The sequence below is a fragment of the Aotus nancymaae genome, unplaced genomic scaffold (assembly GCF_030222135.1).
Source record: "Aotus nancymaae isolate 86718 unplaced genomic scaffold, 86718_ANA_hifiasm-v0.15.2.pri h1tg000048l, whole genome shotgun sequence".
NCBI classification, from domain to species: Eukaryota; Metazoa; Chordata; class Mammalia; order Primates; family Aotidae; genus Aotus; species Aotus nancymaae.
The window spans coordinates 5,806,306-5,823,287 of NW_026988462.1; the positions used below are offsets into that span (position 1 = coordinate 5,806,306).

The 16,982-nt window shown below is 42.6% G+C and overlaps 1 protein-coding gene across 2 annotated transcripts in view; it reads left to right on the forward strand.

The window, feature by feature from the left end:
- ABCC4 (ATP binding cassette subfamily C member 4 (PEL blood group)) overlaps positions 1-16,982 on the forward strand; it is a 280,167-nt gene that overhangs the window by 224,754 nt on the left and 38,431 nt on the right. For both annotated transcript variants that reach the window (XM_021667906.2, XM_064362233.1), the window contains 2 exons: positions 61-252; positions 9,436-9,591. In XM_021667906.2, coding sequence (XP_021523581.1) covers positions 61-252; positions 9,436-9,591 — 348 coding nt within the window. The remainder of the gene's footprint in view (positions 1-60; positions 253-9,435; positions 9,592-16,982) is intronic.

Sequence of the window (16,982 nt, forward strand, 5' to 3'; positions counted from 1 at the left end):
CTTAACATCATAAATGACACCCTCCATTCCTAACCCATGGGGATGTCATATTTCTTTCAGATGATCTCAGTAGAAAGGGTGATTGAATATACAGACCTTGAAAAAGAAGCACCTTGGGAATACCAGAAACGCCCACCACCAGCCTGGCCCCATGAAGGAGTGATCATCTTTGACAACGTTAACTTCATGTACAGTCTGGATGGGCCTCTGGTACTGAAGCACCTGACAGCACTCATTAAATCACGAGAAAAGGTTGGTTTCAAGCATCTTGCCTCTTCTAAATTTCAGAAGATTTGGTGCTACGTCTGCTTGTTGGCTTCCTTGTAGATGTATGAAGGGGATCAGTGATACATAGGTTAACCTATCTTGGAAACTGACCATGAAATGTGGATACCAACATTCTTTCTTCATGCTGTGAACTGTTTCATTGTGGTTGGTGGGTCTCAGGGCCTCAGGGCTGGAGCTTAAGGTGACCCAGGATACTCTATTTGACATCTAATTACTCATGCATTTTTCTAGGAAGTCAACTCTGGCTTTTTGTCACCAACACTCCCATGTCTAATTCTGTCGATTTTTACTTTGTTGCATTTCTCAAGTCCTTCTCTTCCTCTCCATTGCTGCAGCTTCTGTTCCAGCCTTTCTCTTCCTTCATCCTTTGACCCTGTATAAGTCTGTTTTCACGCTGCTGATAAAGGTATACCTGAGACTGGGCAATTTACAGAAGAAAGAGAGGTTTAATGGACTTAAAGTTCCACGTGGAACGGGAGACCTCACAATCACGGCAGCAGGCAAGGAGGAGCAAGTCACATCTTACATGGATGGCAGCAGGCAAAGAGAGAGCTTGTACAGGGAAACTTCCCCTTGTAAAATCATTGGATCTCATGATACTTATTCACTATCTCGAGAACAGCACAGGAAAGACCTGCCCCCATGATTGAATTACCTCCCACCGGGTCCCTCCCACAACATGTGGGAATTTAAAATGAGATTTGGGTGGGGACACAGCCAACCATATCAGGCCCTTTCCTTAGTCTTTCTTGCCTTCCTTTAACCCATGCTTTGCTTTCCCTCCCCTTCTCTCTCACTGCAAACTCTTTCTTTCTCAAACAGTTTGATCACAGATCTGATCCTTACATGGCTAGCTCTTGGGTGAACTGCTGCTGCAACCTTAATGAGCTCCAGGCCCATCCTGACAGGAGCTGCGTGGCTCTCAGCCCCCAGGGAAGACCTAGATCCCATGACCCCATCAGTGCTCAGAAATCAGAGCCCCAAGCTGGAGGCAGTAAAGGCACCAGAGACTCACTCATAAGTCACTGAAAGGAAAGCAAGGAGGGGATTGGGAGGCTATGTGGAGGTTTGTGAGCTGCTTCTACAGGCATCTGAGTCCACCAGTAATGTCCTTTTCACATGTGGCCTAGGGCCCATGGCCAGGACTAAGACAGCCTCTTGACAGAATTAAACCAGAACAAACAAGACAGTAGGAATCTCTTCCCCTTCCCACCCCTCTCGTTACAACTCCCAACATGGGCACCCAGCCCCTGTACTCAGGGTGCTCTCCTTCTCCCCAAGCACCTGTCCACCTTGCTCCTAGTGTGCACCCTTTTTCAGTTAGTTCAGACGTCTCTGCCTCTATGAAACTGTATTCTCCACATCATCTTACAGATTCTTGTTCTGAGACAGAGTCTTGCTCTGTCACCCAGGCTAAAGTGCAATGTCATGTTCTCGGCTCACTGCAACCTCCGCCTCCCACGTTCAAGCAATTCTCCTGCCTCAACCTCCCAAGTAGCTGGGATTACAGGTGTGTGCCACTGCACCCAACTCAGTTTTCTATTTTTAGTAGAGACTGGGTTTTGCCATGTTGGCCATGGCTGGTCTTGAACTTCTGAGGTTAAATAATCTGCCCTCCTTAGCCTCCCATATCACGCCTGGGATTATAGAAGGAAATTCTGACAAATGGTGTGACATGGATTAGCCCCGAGGACATTATGCTGAGTGAACTAGGCCAGACACATAAGGACGGTGCTATAAGATTCCACTTACATGTGGGTACCTGGAGGAGTTAGCCATGGAGACAGAAAGTAGGATGGTGGGTGGCAGGGGTGGGGGAGGGGGCATTAGTGTTTAATTGGTACAGAGTTTCAGTTTCACAAGAACAACAGAGTTTTCGAGGTGGATGATGGTGATGGTTGCCCAACAACATGAATGTATTTAATGCAATAGAACTGTACATTTTAAAGTGGTTACAATAATCAATTTTATGTTATTTTACCACAATTTTAAAAGTACATTAAGTGCCTTTTGTGTATCTTACCACAATTTTTTGTTAAAGAAGTTAGCACAATAGCATGATGTGTAATTCTGGTTCAGCATCTCACAGTACCCTGAGTCTTAAAGTCAGGGAACATTTTATATTCACCTCTGCACCCCTAGAAAATGGCATGCTGCAGGGCATATGGTGGGTGCCTGTGAGAGTGAGAGATACGAACATACAAATAAATCAGTAACAAAACACACATGACAACTCCTGCAAACAACCCATTCCCTGGGCCTCAGTGTTAGATACTTTCAGAACTGCTCTTTTCAGCTCTTCCCACCACAGACCCGTTTAATGGACTATAGTCATAATTTTTTCATTGTGCCATGAAAAATAAATATGCAGCTTCATGGCCAGATGATACCCAGGAAACCAGCAAAAGCTGATTCCTCATTATCTACCCTGTGTCCTTGTGAGTATGAAGAAGATGAAGACCACTCTGCAGACAACATCAGCTGTAGCTCTTGCTGAAAGCAAGGTTTTTCAGATTCTGTTCCTGATGGCGCCAGGGGAACGTTTGCTTCCTCTCAGACACTGTGTTTATCAGGTCCTCCATGGTCATCATCATTCAGTTAGTTTGGTCATGTTGTAAATTTCCCTTGAAACTGCAAAACATGAATTATCTACAAATCTCTGTTGTGCAAGTTAGAAAACAACCTACATCTCCACACTGATATTGTTTCATCTTAAACCCCACCCCACTACATGATAGGATTACCTGAGATCTAAAATGTAGGAGGGTACCAAGACTAGCTTGGCCATAGAGACCCCCACCCAGGCGACACTGAGCGAATTGAGAACCAGACACCCAGATAGAACAGCAAAGTGGGACTATCCGAGGGGCCAGCGGCCTTCCAAGCTGAGAGCCTCAGGAGGCTGACAGCATTCCAGGCTGAAGGCCCTGAGCAGACTCTGACCCACACATCTATTCTCTCTGAACAGGTGACGATTATTAACAAACAGATGTTTGGTATTTTCTCATAACACAAAAATATACCAAGGAGGCATCTGGTACCCACTTACCACTGATCACAGACGAACTAAAAAGTATTCCTCACAAGGGAACTATGGCAGCAGGGTCAGATGTCCCACGCTTAAAGAACTGTTTTAACTGGTGTATGATATTTATATATTGTCCTGCCACTTTAGAATGCCCCAAGTAGTTTTCTACTTGGTGGGCACATCTAGGCAAAAATGCAAGTGATTTAGGTTTTCCTTGCCTCTATTCTTAGCAAACACTCAGCATTTCTCAGCAATCATACACTCAGCATTTCTCAACAGGTGGGTAAATTGAATTTGAAGACTGAATTAGAGCTACAACCACTTGGCTTTTGTTTTTTTTTAAGACCAATTCTTATTGTGTCATCCAGGCTGGAATGCAGTGGCGCAATCTCGGCTCACTCAGCCTCCCTGGTTCAAGTGATTCTCTTGCCTCAGACTCCCAAGTAGCTTGGGGTTTCACCGTGTTGGCTAGGCTGGTCTCGAACTCCTGGCCTCAAGCGATCCACCTGCCTTGACCTCCCAAAGTGCTGAGATTACAGGCATGAGCCACCGCGCCCAGCTCCACTTGGCTTTGATTTATGTCCTGGTTCACTTACAGTGTCACCTTTAGCTCTATTTGTGTAGTCAGAGATGGCATCCAGGCAACATTGTGGGGAATTGTTCCACTTTGCCTGTGTATATTCAGGGTTCATCTTCTCCACACCTGCCGGCAGCCCCAGGATCTCAGGTAGTGCCTTTCGCTGTTGGAGCTGATGGAGAGAGGCATTTTTTCCAGCAGGGATGTGTCCACACAGCAGAAACAGGGCTTCATTCTCTTTCAATTGCTTCATCTGCTCAGATTCCTGGATATTATAATAAATAGGAAAAAGTAATAGGCACTAAGCAGGTTTCTAATTCATGGAAGAAATAGCGAGTAAAAAAGAATGAACCAAAATGAGGTATATACCACCCTAGGATTCCTGGTTAGATTCCAAACACTGGCTGCATTTTTCATTTAGATCATTTTGTGGTTGATTTAATCATTTTAGAAAGTACTGGGCCATTTTAAAGCATTTTTCAGGTCTAGAGGTAGATTGATTTTGGTTTGTTATTTTTTTTTCCTTGCTCAGAGCTATTACTTGGATAATACATTTTTACAGATGTGTGCTAGACCTTGCTATAATGTGAAAAAATATTAGTTTCTGGGGCCGGGCGCGGTGGCTCATGCCTGTAATCCCAGCACTTTGGGAGGCCGAGGCGGGTGGATCACGAGGTCAAGAGATCGAGACCATCCTGGTCAACATGGTGAAACCCCGTCTCTACTAAAAAGTATAAAAAATTAGCTGGGCACTGTGGCACGTGCCTGTAGTCCCAGCTACTCGGGAGACTGAGGCAGGAGAATTGCCTGAACCCAGGAGGCAGAGGTTGCGGTGACCCGAGATCACGCCATTGCACTCCAGCCTGGGTAACAAGAGCGAAACTCCGTCTCAAAAGAAAAAAAAAAAATTAGTTTCTTGTATTTTTTCCTGTTTTACATTAATGTTTGCTGAGAAACCTCTCCCCTCACAGCCAGATTGTCCCACTTCCCCTGCCTGCTTGCTCTTCTTGGAGGCCGGGATCAGCATCACCTGCCTCTGCTGGAAACGTTAGAAATGCAGACTGTCAGGCCCACCCTACCCTTTTGATTAAAATTGCATTGGCACAAGAACCAGCCCCACTCCTGCCCCTGCAGTAAAGCCATCGCTCTCCAGTAAGCAACTTCTGATCACTGATAATCTGAGATTTCCAAGAAACTTCTTTTGACAACTTGAAGTTGAGCTCATGGATTGCCCCAGCCCCTCTTATGAGGAAACATGAGACTCTGGATAGTCCCTGGCCACATACAACCCTATAGATTTTTTGTTTTTACTTTTCTACAAATCATGAGTTTACATTACGGCTTAATTCTTTGTGATTCCACATTTCTGCATTCCTTTGCACCTTTCCAGTCATCTCTGTCTTCTATCACACTTTTCACCCCACAATATACCCTTTCCTGAATAGCAGTCTCTGTCCTCATACCCGCCCAGCACAGCAATGTATTTGAATTCCTTTCACTACTGATGGGATCAAAATTAGTCTCACTGCCCCAAACAGTACACTAGGTCTGTCTGGCTTGTTTCCTAGGTGCCCCATGCCCAGCGTAGCTGCAGGTCTCTCTCCCAGCCTCTGCTGTGGGTGCCACTTCTTCCTGTCAACAGCTGTAATCCACCCTAATACAGGTACCCTCTTGACTCAAAGTTGTCAGTTTCTTGTTCCAGCCACCTTCTGATACTCACCCATGTCCATACCATGCATTAAATGTGTGACAATAGGACCAGTATAGCAGGCCAGTGCCTTTAACCACAACCACACTTCTCCCCGCTGTCTCCCTTCTAGCTGGACCAAGGGAATACAGAGCCAGGCTATCCAAGTGATAGGGAGGCCATCAGCAGAATGGGCAAGAGGTAGGCAGACCTGGGTTTCAGTCCCATTATGCCACTTAGGGGCTCAGTTATTTCAGACAGTTTAATCAGTCTTACTAAAACTTGATTTTTCTCTCTTGAAAAATGCAAGTGATCGAGCCTAACCATTCGAGTTGTATAACTTAAACAAGATAAGAGGCGGAAAACACCTAGCTTATTGTGTACCTGAGCAATATAGCAATAGTGTTCCCATAAGCCTTTCAAGCCTGAGTTAAATGCTCAACTCTCTGGGGGATTTCTGGTTTTTGCAGGACACCACAGGTGATACAAACAATACAAAGCTAATTCTAATATAGTTCCTGCCCACAGCACTTATCACCTAGTAGAAGAAACAAAGTAGTGTATAAATGGCTGCTCTGTAGGACAGAAGGAGTTCACAAATTTTATGGCTGTTTAGAAAAGGTGTATGACAGCCATTAAATGTGGGGAAATCCACGAGGGGACAGGTGGAGGATTTTAATGCAGTTATGCATTTGAAACAGACTTTGTAAAATGGTTAGGATTTCAGCAGGTCGAAATGCATGTGAAAGGCACTATGGCATATGCCAAGGCACGATGCCGTGATTCGATGTGAATGAAGCATTCGGCACCTGTGTACAGGGGCAGGCACTACTAGGTGAATAACACACGTGCACACTTAGTCTTCACAGCTACCCCGCAAACTCAAGCCAGTCATGGAGCAAAGGATGGAAAGGTTAGTTGGGACCATTTTGTAGAGGAGGTTTCCCAGTGTGGAGTGCCAGGCAGAGAGCTATACTTCGAAAGTTGAATCTGAGAAGTGAGTGCACAGGGAAGACTCTGGAGGCCTGAAGCCAACAGGTCTCATGTACTGCTAGCAAGATGTGATGGGGCAAGTGATTCCACTTTGTAGAATCAAACTAATGTTAATTAAACAAAGTTGTAACACCCTGGTTAGTGAATTTGCAGGGATACAGGTGGGAGTAGAAATTGGTATTGTATTTCTGGAGGGTAGTTTGGCATGACTTAACAGCCTCCTTTGAAAATGTTCATACCTGTTCCTCAGCAATTCCACATCTAAGAATTTATTTTAAGGAACTAATTAAGGTTGTTTGCAAAGGTATAGCTTCAAGGATATTTAACATGGTATTATTTACAATAGAAAAATGTGGAGCCTTAACATCCACAAATAGGGGATTTGTTGAATAAAGAATCATGTATACTGTAATATTATGTGGCCACTAAAGTAAATACTTTTATTACATAATAAATGAAAATAGATTATAATAATCTGTTCATATTCTCATTTTGTTTAAATATATGAGATTATATCTTTAGGCATACAGATAACTCACACTCAAGTTCAGAAAGAAAAAGCGTTAACGTGTAACAAAGATTCTGTCAGATTGCTGGGGTTGTGGCTAGCATTTATTTATTTTTCAAATTCACTTGCACTGGTTATAACTAGCAAAAGGGTTTGTTTTGTTTTTCAAATGTTAATGCAGCCTTGCACTCTGGTAATGGCTGCAGAAATTAAAATGAGGATATTGAGTCAAGAAACAGAACAAGTAATATATTTAGGATATGGAGTTGGGGAAAGCTGGGAGGTGGGTGTTTTGAGCCTGTGAACTTGGGGAAGAATTTATTAGATTAAAATGGAGGAGTCAGAAGCAGCAGCTATTCCGAGTGGGGTACTGGGTACTGATCATGTTGAGTTTTGTATCTGAAGAGAGATCCAAATCTAATGTTTGGCCAAAGAGACCACTCTTGGCCCAGTTGGGAAAACAAAAAGGGGATATTGTTACACAATTAAAATAAGACTAAGTGTCTCTTTGGTATTACGAATATAAACTTACTGATATTAGTGATATTCTCCATAGGATTTGGTAAAACCCATTGGTGACTTGTGAAAGACTTGGAGACTGTAATTTTGATGACTTTGAAAAGCGAAATAACCAGAGCTAGGTTTTCTTTGGTTGCCTTTTCCTGATTATATCCTCACCTGAGTTTCAAGTGCCTAGTCTTATGGTCTTAGGCAGCCCTCGGTGTCCCCTACCTTTGAGGGACCCATCCTGGCCATCTACCAATAATGGCCTACAAACGTTCAGGTTTGCACAGATGGCTCAGTTTCCCACAGAGCTGATAACATGAGTGTTCACACATTCTCACAAACACAGCATTTGTCTATGTCTAGATATGTGCTGATGTACACATGAGGACACCCAGAGATACTCAGAAACACACATAAGCCACACACACACACACACACACACTATCTCACACGCATGCACGAGGATATACCTATATGTAGAAAAGGGCCCACCTATAAAGTGTAAGCTAGGATTTATCATAAGGTAGAAAGAAAATGACTACAAAGGTAGTAAAATTAGCTAAAGCCACTTTTTAAACATTTACATTTTTATATTTTGTACACTTATCTCTTTAAAGATAAAATTCCTTGTGGAAATGCCATTATTGACTTTACAGATATGGAGGTGTTCAGAGGTAAATGTAACATTCCCACACACTCAGTGCTCAGTAAAGTTTGCTTCCTCTCTGTGTAAAGCAGTGAGTTTTGAAATTTATTAAATTAATTGACAAATGATTGAAGGCATCTCTTGTGGCCTTCGTTGACTCCAGATTCCTAAATAAGGAGGATGTCATTTCTTGGGAAGTTCCCTCCAGGAAATTTGCGGTTGGGCAAGGTCACTGGCACAGAGGCCAGTTTCTGCATACAGATTTATATGCACACGCGTGAAAGCCAGTTTTTACAATATAGTATTGCCCCCACGTTTTTACCTGCATTTTGTTGATTCTTTGATGGTATTGGCAGTGCACTTCATTTCTCTCTATCTTGGCTTTTATAGAGGAGTGATACTTGACACAAATGTTTCTCAAGGGGCAATTTTAAGTATTAATTAGTTTGTAAAATGCCTTTTGAACTGCTCAGATGAAAGGCCTTACAGAAACAGCAAATGTTATTTGTGTTGTTGTTGATCTCATTATGTGTTTTTTGGCTACTAGTTATTACTGTCTTTTAAGACACTGCAGTCTTCACTTCAGAATTTTAAAACATTTCCGTTTGAGACAAAATATAGCCAGATAGTTAATATTTAGAAGTTTCTCTACCAAAGAATATGTCATCTTAAATGACAGAACTCTGAAAAATGAATACTCGTTTATGTCACTTCTGACACCTCTGCCTTGAATTAATATCCCTGTGAAATTATTTCAGAAAGTCAAGTTACTCAGATCCTACAAGTAAAGCTAATTTAAAAGTTGCCTTTTCATGGGCCACTTAGGAGACTGTTGACTTTTCAATGCCAGTAAGCAGATTCTGTTATTTTTAACTCTTTTTTTAGAACAGTGGATCCCAACCAGGGGCAGTTTTGCCCCAGGGGACATTTGTCAGTGACATTTTTGGTGGTATTTTGGGAGTGTGCTCCTGGCATCTATGCGGTAGGGTCCGGCGATGCTAGTAAATCCCCCATAATGCCCAGGGAAGCCCCCCAAAAAGTATCCAGCTCAGAAGGTCATCAGTGCTGAGGTTGGGAAACTCTTAGACTACACTCCATGTAGAATGTCCTTAATTCTTCTTCAAAAACCAAAAGTTTTCTCCTACTTTTGCTTTATCTTGTGATTTTTTTTTTTAATCCTGCCTCCTGGATCTCTCTGTAGGTTGGCATTGTGGGAAGAACTGGAGCTGGAAAAAGTTCCCTCATCTCGGCCCTTTTTAGATTGTCAGAACCCGAAGGTAAAATTTGGATTGATAAGATCTTGACAACTGAAATTGGACTTCACGATTTAAGGAAGAACATGTCAATCATACCTCAGGTATGCAAGTCATAGCGTCCTTACCTGCTCCTTTTAGAAGAGCAACTATGTTTAATTGCTTTTACTTTTATTGCTTTTTTTTAATTGGATGAAAGGATTGTTGTTGTTGTTGTTTTCACCTAATAGAGCATGTTTTGAAGAGCAGATATTTTCAACAGATATTTTCATCAGATATCCGGCTTTGTTTGTTTCTCTGTGTGTGTGTTTGATATTTAATAATAACTTACCAAGATAGATTTCTGTACTCAGATGCCACAGTTTTATCCACTGATGACCACATAATTCTAAGAACAAAATGATGCATGGTTTGTTTAGCACTGGAAAGTTTTCTAAGGGGAGACGTGGATTTTAAGTGTTTTAATATTGGAATTGTGCTGTAGGAACTAAAGCTACCTTCTCAAAGGTGATTACCTCCATGAAGAGCTTTCTGTGAAAGTATGGGCTGTGAGAATTACAAAGCTTATAGTTGCTTTGCTGTGACTTTTAGAATCTAGCTCTTGGTGAATGATTTTAACCAGGGAGTTGTTACAGAACAGCAAGGAGGAACATGAGAGAAGGAATTCCATCTCTCTGCACTTCAGCTTTGTCTTTCTTAGGATTGCCGTCGTGAGGGTGTGTGGCATACTTCACACAGACCCAGTATGTGTTTGCTATGTTGGTAGAGGATTAAATTGGCCATGCCTTCCTGGGCTCTGATTCTATTATCTTTTCTTCTCATTAACAGAATTATGACTCTCAAGGAGTGTTCTAGAGGTTGGATTATTTGTGCAATGAGAGCTCCTGTCATTGCTTTGGTTCATATTTAACATAAATTCAGGAAGTATCCATTGAGTAATTACTGTCCTCCAGGTGTATAGGCATAAGCAGGATAGACATCTGCAGCTGTGGGGCCTCATGGCTTCCATCAGGCTTACAGTTCCATCCCGTCCTTCACTTTAACACTCCTGCACATTCAACTCCAGACATGGCTGGGTTTTTGTTTGTTGGTTTTTTTTTTTTTTTTTTGAGAAGGAGTTTCGCTCTTGTTACCCAGGCTGGAGCGCAATGGCGCAATCTCGGCTCACCGCAACCTCCGCCTCCTGGGTTCAGGCAATTTTCCTGCCTCAGCCTCCTGAGTAGCTGGGATTACAGGCACGCGCCACCATGCCCAGCTAATTTTTTGTATTTTTAGTAGAGACGGGGTTTCACCATGTTGGCCAGGATGGTCTCGATCTCTTGACCTCGTGATCCACCCGCCTCGGCCTCCCAAAGTGCTGGGATTACAGGCATGAGCCACCGTGCCCGGCCTGTTTGTTTGTTTTTAATGTGGGATTTTTAAAACACTCTACAGTCATTGAGGGGAGCTGAGGAACACCTCCCCGACCCCCACACACACTCACACTCTCACATTCTTGAGAAGAGAAACACAGAGAGGAGACAAGAGCAAAAACCAGGCAGAAATGTGCTTTCTGGGCATGTGGATATAAACAACTGTTAAAGGCCCATTTATTAGGAAGCATAGAGAACATGACACCAGAAGGGAAGGAGAATGTGATTTTTATCTTACACCAAGTACAGTTATGGCTACCCTAGCACTGACCTCTAAAACAACTGGAATCACTCTTAAGGAATTTTGAGGATGTGAAGAAATTGGAACCCTTGTGCACTGTTGGTGGGAATGTGAAATGGTGCAGCCACTTTAGAAAACAGTATAGAATTTTCCAAAGAGAGCTAACATATGACCCAGCAGTTCCACTTCCTGAAAGAATTGAAAGCAGGATCTCAGGTTTTTGTACATCCATGACCATCACAGTACCCAAAAGGTGGAAATAGCTCTATTGTCCGTCACCAGATGAGTGAATGAACAGAATGTGGTCTGTCCATACAATGGGAAATTATTCAGCTTTAAAATGGAAGGAAATTCTGACACAGTATATAATGCAGATATACCCTAAAGACATTATGCTAAGTGAAAATAAGCCAGTCGCGAAGGACAAACACTAGATGGTTCCCCTGATATGGGGTGCCTAGACTAGTCAATTTCACAGAGACACAGAGTAGAAGGATGGTCACCGGGGGCTGAGGGAAGGTGGGGGATAGGAAGTTACAGTATCTCACATAGGACTTCGGTTTTGTAAGACGAAAAGCATCTTGTGAATGAATGGATGGTGGTGATAATAGCTACAGCACAGTGTGAATGTCCTTTAGATCACTGAAATGTTTACTTTGAAACAGTGAAAGTGGTAAATTTTATGCTATGTGTATTTTACCACAGTTTTTTTTAATTTAAAGGATAAAAAGTATCCCTTTCAGGATAAAATGGCAAGAAATGTTTAGCACATTAGATTTCCTCTGGCTATTACCAGCATGACTTGGTTCCTTCAGTAGAAAATGAGAGTATACATTCTCAAATTTTGTATTTTGGTTCTGCCCATCTCAAAAATGGGCCAAATGCAGTTTACTTAGCAAAGATAATGGGCATGTCTGTAAAGTACTTTTATATCCTTGGATGAAAGGATCTAGGAACTTGCCCTGCATTTATTTGAGTGCTTCTTAATAAGAAATAGTTGTGTGCTTGTGTACATAAAAGAACTCTAAATAAAGAAGTAACATTAGATGATTCTTGGCTCTGCCAGTAATGTTTTGGAAGCACATCTGAGCAAAGACTAAATATACCTTGACATCACCAGGTTTTGGTTCAGTTCCATAAGTTTCCACCCTACTTTTGAGCAAATGTGCTATGTATATAGTCCAGGGAGCATGCTTACAAAACACTGCTAAGCTTTGTATCCATGTAGATCCTGATCTCCAAGCATTGTAAACATAGAACCTTTCTTTTTTAACTTTGTATGGCTTTGTCTCCAAGGCTCAATGTTGGTTGAAAAAAAGAAACGTAGTCTAGAGCGACTATGCAATGCTTAATGCGACCCAGGAAATCATTCAGCAGACCGCTTGGGACAGAATCTTTCAGAGCATCTTCTAAGCGTCAGCACAACCCACATTTTTATTCCAGCACTGCCTGATACCAGTGTGACCTCAATGAAGTCACTTAGCCTCCAAGCTTCAGTTTCCTCGTCCTTAAACCAGGCTTAGTAATTACTAACTCACAGATTGGTTGTGAAGATTTTACTGGATGAGAACATGTTTGTGGCCCTCGTCCGGGTTCTGAGGAATGCTCAATAAATAGTACCTATTTCTAATTAAGGATTGGGGTGCAGGCCTTGAGGGTATTATTGCTACTCACTATTCTAGAAGGACTTGGCTCATTAACTTCTGTTTCTGTGATCCTTCGTGAATTTCTTGAACCAAATTGTTTATGTAAATTTAAATAGCGAAGCAGCAACAAACACAGAAAAATGATGTGCACAATAAAAGCCTGAGAGAAATCTGATGTTTTCCCGCAGGGGGCAAAAGGTGAGGCTATCACTTTGTTTTCTGCGTTCCCCCCACCCTGGTCTTAGCGGCATTCCTGACTGCTCTCAGTACCCCACTAACGCTTTGCATTTCTGGAGCAGGCAGCTGACACTGGTTCTTAGCCCTGCGTGAGAGCAGGGGCTGTCCCTCTTAGATCTAGTGCTTTAGTGATTGTTGCGTCCCAGACAAGTTACACAAGTAGTAACGTTTGCAGAACCCTTAGCATGGTTCGCTTCTTTCCTTGCCATCTCCCACTTTGTCCTCACAGCAATTCTGTGTCATCCTTATCTGGCACATTTTCAAACTGAGGCACAGATTGCTGAACCCACTCTACAAGTAAACAGTAGAGCCTGGATTCAAATGGAATGTAGTGCGAATCCCAACACCAGATCCCGAGTTCCTAAACCCTCCCCTAGGGATTTTAAACCCATGTTGACAAGCACGATCCCCAATCGGAACTCTGCTTTGCAACATGGTTTCGTGTGGGCTTGTGCAGGTGCACACACACACGCACACACACACACACAGAAACAAAAACCTCTCAACATAATATTTCTCCATGCTTCTGTGCCCTGATATTTCCTATTATATACATTCTGTTCTGGTTCATATAAAAGACATAATGATGGTCTCGAGCCACAAAACTGATTTCATGATCCATTGGTTGCACCTGCCGTTTGAAGAGCACTGTACCTCACTGTCGTGCCCTGCTTGACTGGGCTCCTGCTACCTGGCAGCACCGTGCAAGGAGCCCCATGACACAGTGATTGTCACTGCAGCCGGGTAGCATGTGTTAAGTTGGCCCCATTCTCCAGAAATGAACTGAGGCTCAGAGAAATTAATAACTTACCTGGAGACGTACAGTTAATAAGTAGTAGAATCAGAACTAATAACTATCCAACTCAATTTATTTTTTCAGTAAATGTTTGTTGGATAGCATGATGTCTCCTCAGACATTTTACTCAGTGTTTTTCTTTTTTTCTTTCTTTCTTTCTTTCTTTTTTTTTTTTGGAGACGGAGTCTAGCTCTGTCGCCAGGCTGGAGTGCGGTGGCGCGATCCCGGCTCACTGTAATCTCCACCTCGCGGATTCAAGCTATTCTCCTGCCTCAGCCTCCCGAGTAACTGGGATTACAAGCATACACCATCACACCGAGCTAATTTTTGTATTTTAAGTAGAGATGGGGTTTCACCATGTTGGCCAGGATGGTCTTGATCTCCTGACCTCGTGATCTGCCCACCTCAGCTTCCCAAAGTGCTCATTTTTTTCTATCTACCCAACTTACAAAAGGTTCCCAGAAACCGTAACCAAAGAGTGCAAATATAGAGCAAAGTCAAAAGGTATCTTTTCTTTGAGCTTTGTCTGTCATTTGGATAGTTAAGTGATTTTGAAAGACTGAATTGTAGTTTATTTTTATTTTTATTTTTTCCAAAACCTTAAGTGACACTAAGCACTAAAAGAAAATCATTTTGGAAACAGAGTATATTCACTTATATGTCATGGGCTAGTGAGCATCAGAAGATCAACCAAACCTTGCCTTGTGGGAGCTCAGAGCCCTTCGTCTTACAAGGCCTCACTGGCTGCACAGGGTGGAGAAGGCCAGAGACTTGAGGTTACATGAAGGTTACTGGTCGGCAGTGCAGAAAGCATACACCCCTCTTCCTCAAAAATGAGTGGAAAGCCAAATTGCTTGTGTCACCACACCCTGATGTAGGGAATCTAGGAAGTTTGGAGCAAACACAGCAAAAGCAGAACCAAGTGCTGTTTCTCTGAACAGCCATGTTTGGGCAAGTCTGGCCTGCATAGCTTCCCCTGTTTCTGTGTTCTCTCTCTTCCTGGCTCATCCCTTTCATTTATGGTTCAGGATCCTCTGTCACTCTTGACCACGCCATGAGCAACTCAGATTAGTGGTTGGGAGTAAGCAGCAAGGACCTGGGAAAGATTAGATGGTGACAGACACAGTCAGGGGCCAGTTCTAGAGTCACTTTAAGAAACAAATACTGGCGAGACGCTGTGGCTCATGCCTGTAATCCCAGCACATTGGGAGGGCAGATCACAAGGTCAGGAATTCTAGACCACCCTGGCCAATATTGTGAAACACCGTCTCTACTAAAAATACAAAAATTAGCCGGGCATGGTGGTCGGTGCCTGTAGTCCCAGCTACTTGGGAGGCTGAGGCAGGAGAATCACTTGAACCTGGGAAGTGGAGGTTGCAGTGAGCTGAGATGGCGCCACTACACTCCAGCCTGAGTGACAGAGCAAGACTCCATTTCAAAAAAAAAAAAAAAAAGAAACAAATACTGAATCCTTAAGAAAGTACCCCTCAATTTGTATTCAACATTTCAGGAAGAAGCAAACAGTGAAAGTACTTCCTAAATAATTTTCTTAAACAGAATAGTTAGCTGAAATGTGTGCTTCCTTTGTGTTTATGACACAAGGTGGTTAAGTGCATTTCCCAAAGAGAACACCACAGTGGTACTGTAACTCAGAGAACAGTTTGCTTAACTGAAGGATCTGGAAAAATACATTTCAAAATGTTTTTTGGATGGATTCTTTACTCCTAGAGCCTTCCAGTTCTTTTGGCACAAAGAAATGTTTTCAACTAAAGAGTCACTCCATGCAAATTCAACATTTATGATAGCACCCTCAGGGTTGGCATACATCAACAGCTATAATCTTTGCTAAGATTAAACAGATTCATTTTTTGTATTTGGTAGACTTTTTTTTTGGTTTTAAATCAGAGCAAAAGCTAGATACTTTTTAAGCAGTGCACTGCTCAGACTTCTGCTATCTTGATATTTCTACTCCTGAATTTCCTCCTTCAGTAGGTTGAAAAGGTTAACCAGAGTGTGTCTCTTTAAGACTTCTTTTTCATTACCTGGTTTTCTTTCCTTTTTTTTTTAAGAACAAAACTCAAAGGGAAAAAGGGGTAGGTATGCAGTTACTAGTAAAGAAATACAATTGGATTCTGGCCTAATGCAGTCAGTCCTTTGTTTCTGCACACTGAAGTCTTCATTAAAACCATGGAACTGCTCCTTGGAGCTGGTGACCTTTTTGTATCTAAAGAACACTTTACATGACTTAAATTCTTTTTCCTTTGTTGGTGAACAATGTTCTTTTCTTCTGTAAATGGATGATGATCAGTTCATTCAGAGGCTACAGGATTTTAAAAAAATAATAGGAAACTAAGATTTAAAGTGACTTCAGGTGATTCCCTCTTTCTTGGCACAGGGGGACCTTAATCAACGTCTTCAGGATTTGAAATTCACATGTAGCTCTGAGCACACCAGGCAACAGCAGTGTGGCCAGCTACTGTGCGGTGTGTATTTTAAGAGAGGAAAATTTCCTGGTTTGGGACAAGATTAGGGTAAAGTATTGTGCTTTGCCCTGCGGTTTTGTAACTCCCCATGCAGTTTTTGTCTTGGTCCCAGGTCGTTTTAAGTGTCTGAAGGTTAGTGGATAGAGTTTCTTTTTGAGATAATCAGAGGCTTGTCTTCCAGAAATTTATACGAAAGGTCTAGGAAGACTGCAGTTTTCAGTCTTGCAGTACTGCTGAGGGATTATCAATTTACTGCACTAAATGCTTTGATTCAGAGTGGCCATTTTTAGGTCACATGGTTTTTTTGTCGTCATCGTCATCATTGTTGCTGTTTTGAGACAGAGTCTTCCTCTGTCGCCCAGGTGAGCGCAGTGGCGCGATCTCGGCTTGCTGCAATCTCTGCCTCCTAGGTTCAAGCAATTCTCATGTCTCAGCCTCCTGAGTAGCTGGGATTACACCCACCCTGCCTGGCTAATTTTTGTATTTTTAGTAGAGACGGGGTTTCACCATGTTGATCAGGCTGGTCTTGAACTCCTACCTCAGGTGATCCACCTGCCTCGGCCTCCCAAAGTGCTGGGATTATAGGGGTGAGCCACCACGCCCGGCCTGGTCACATGTTTACTACCAACTTGTCTTATGTTAGTAATGAGGACAAAATTTTACTACTCAGTACGGCACAA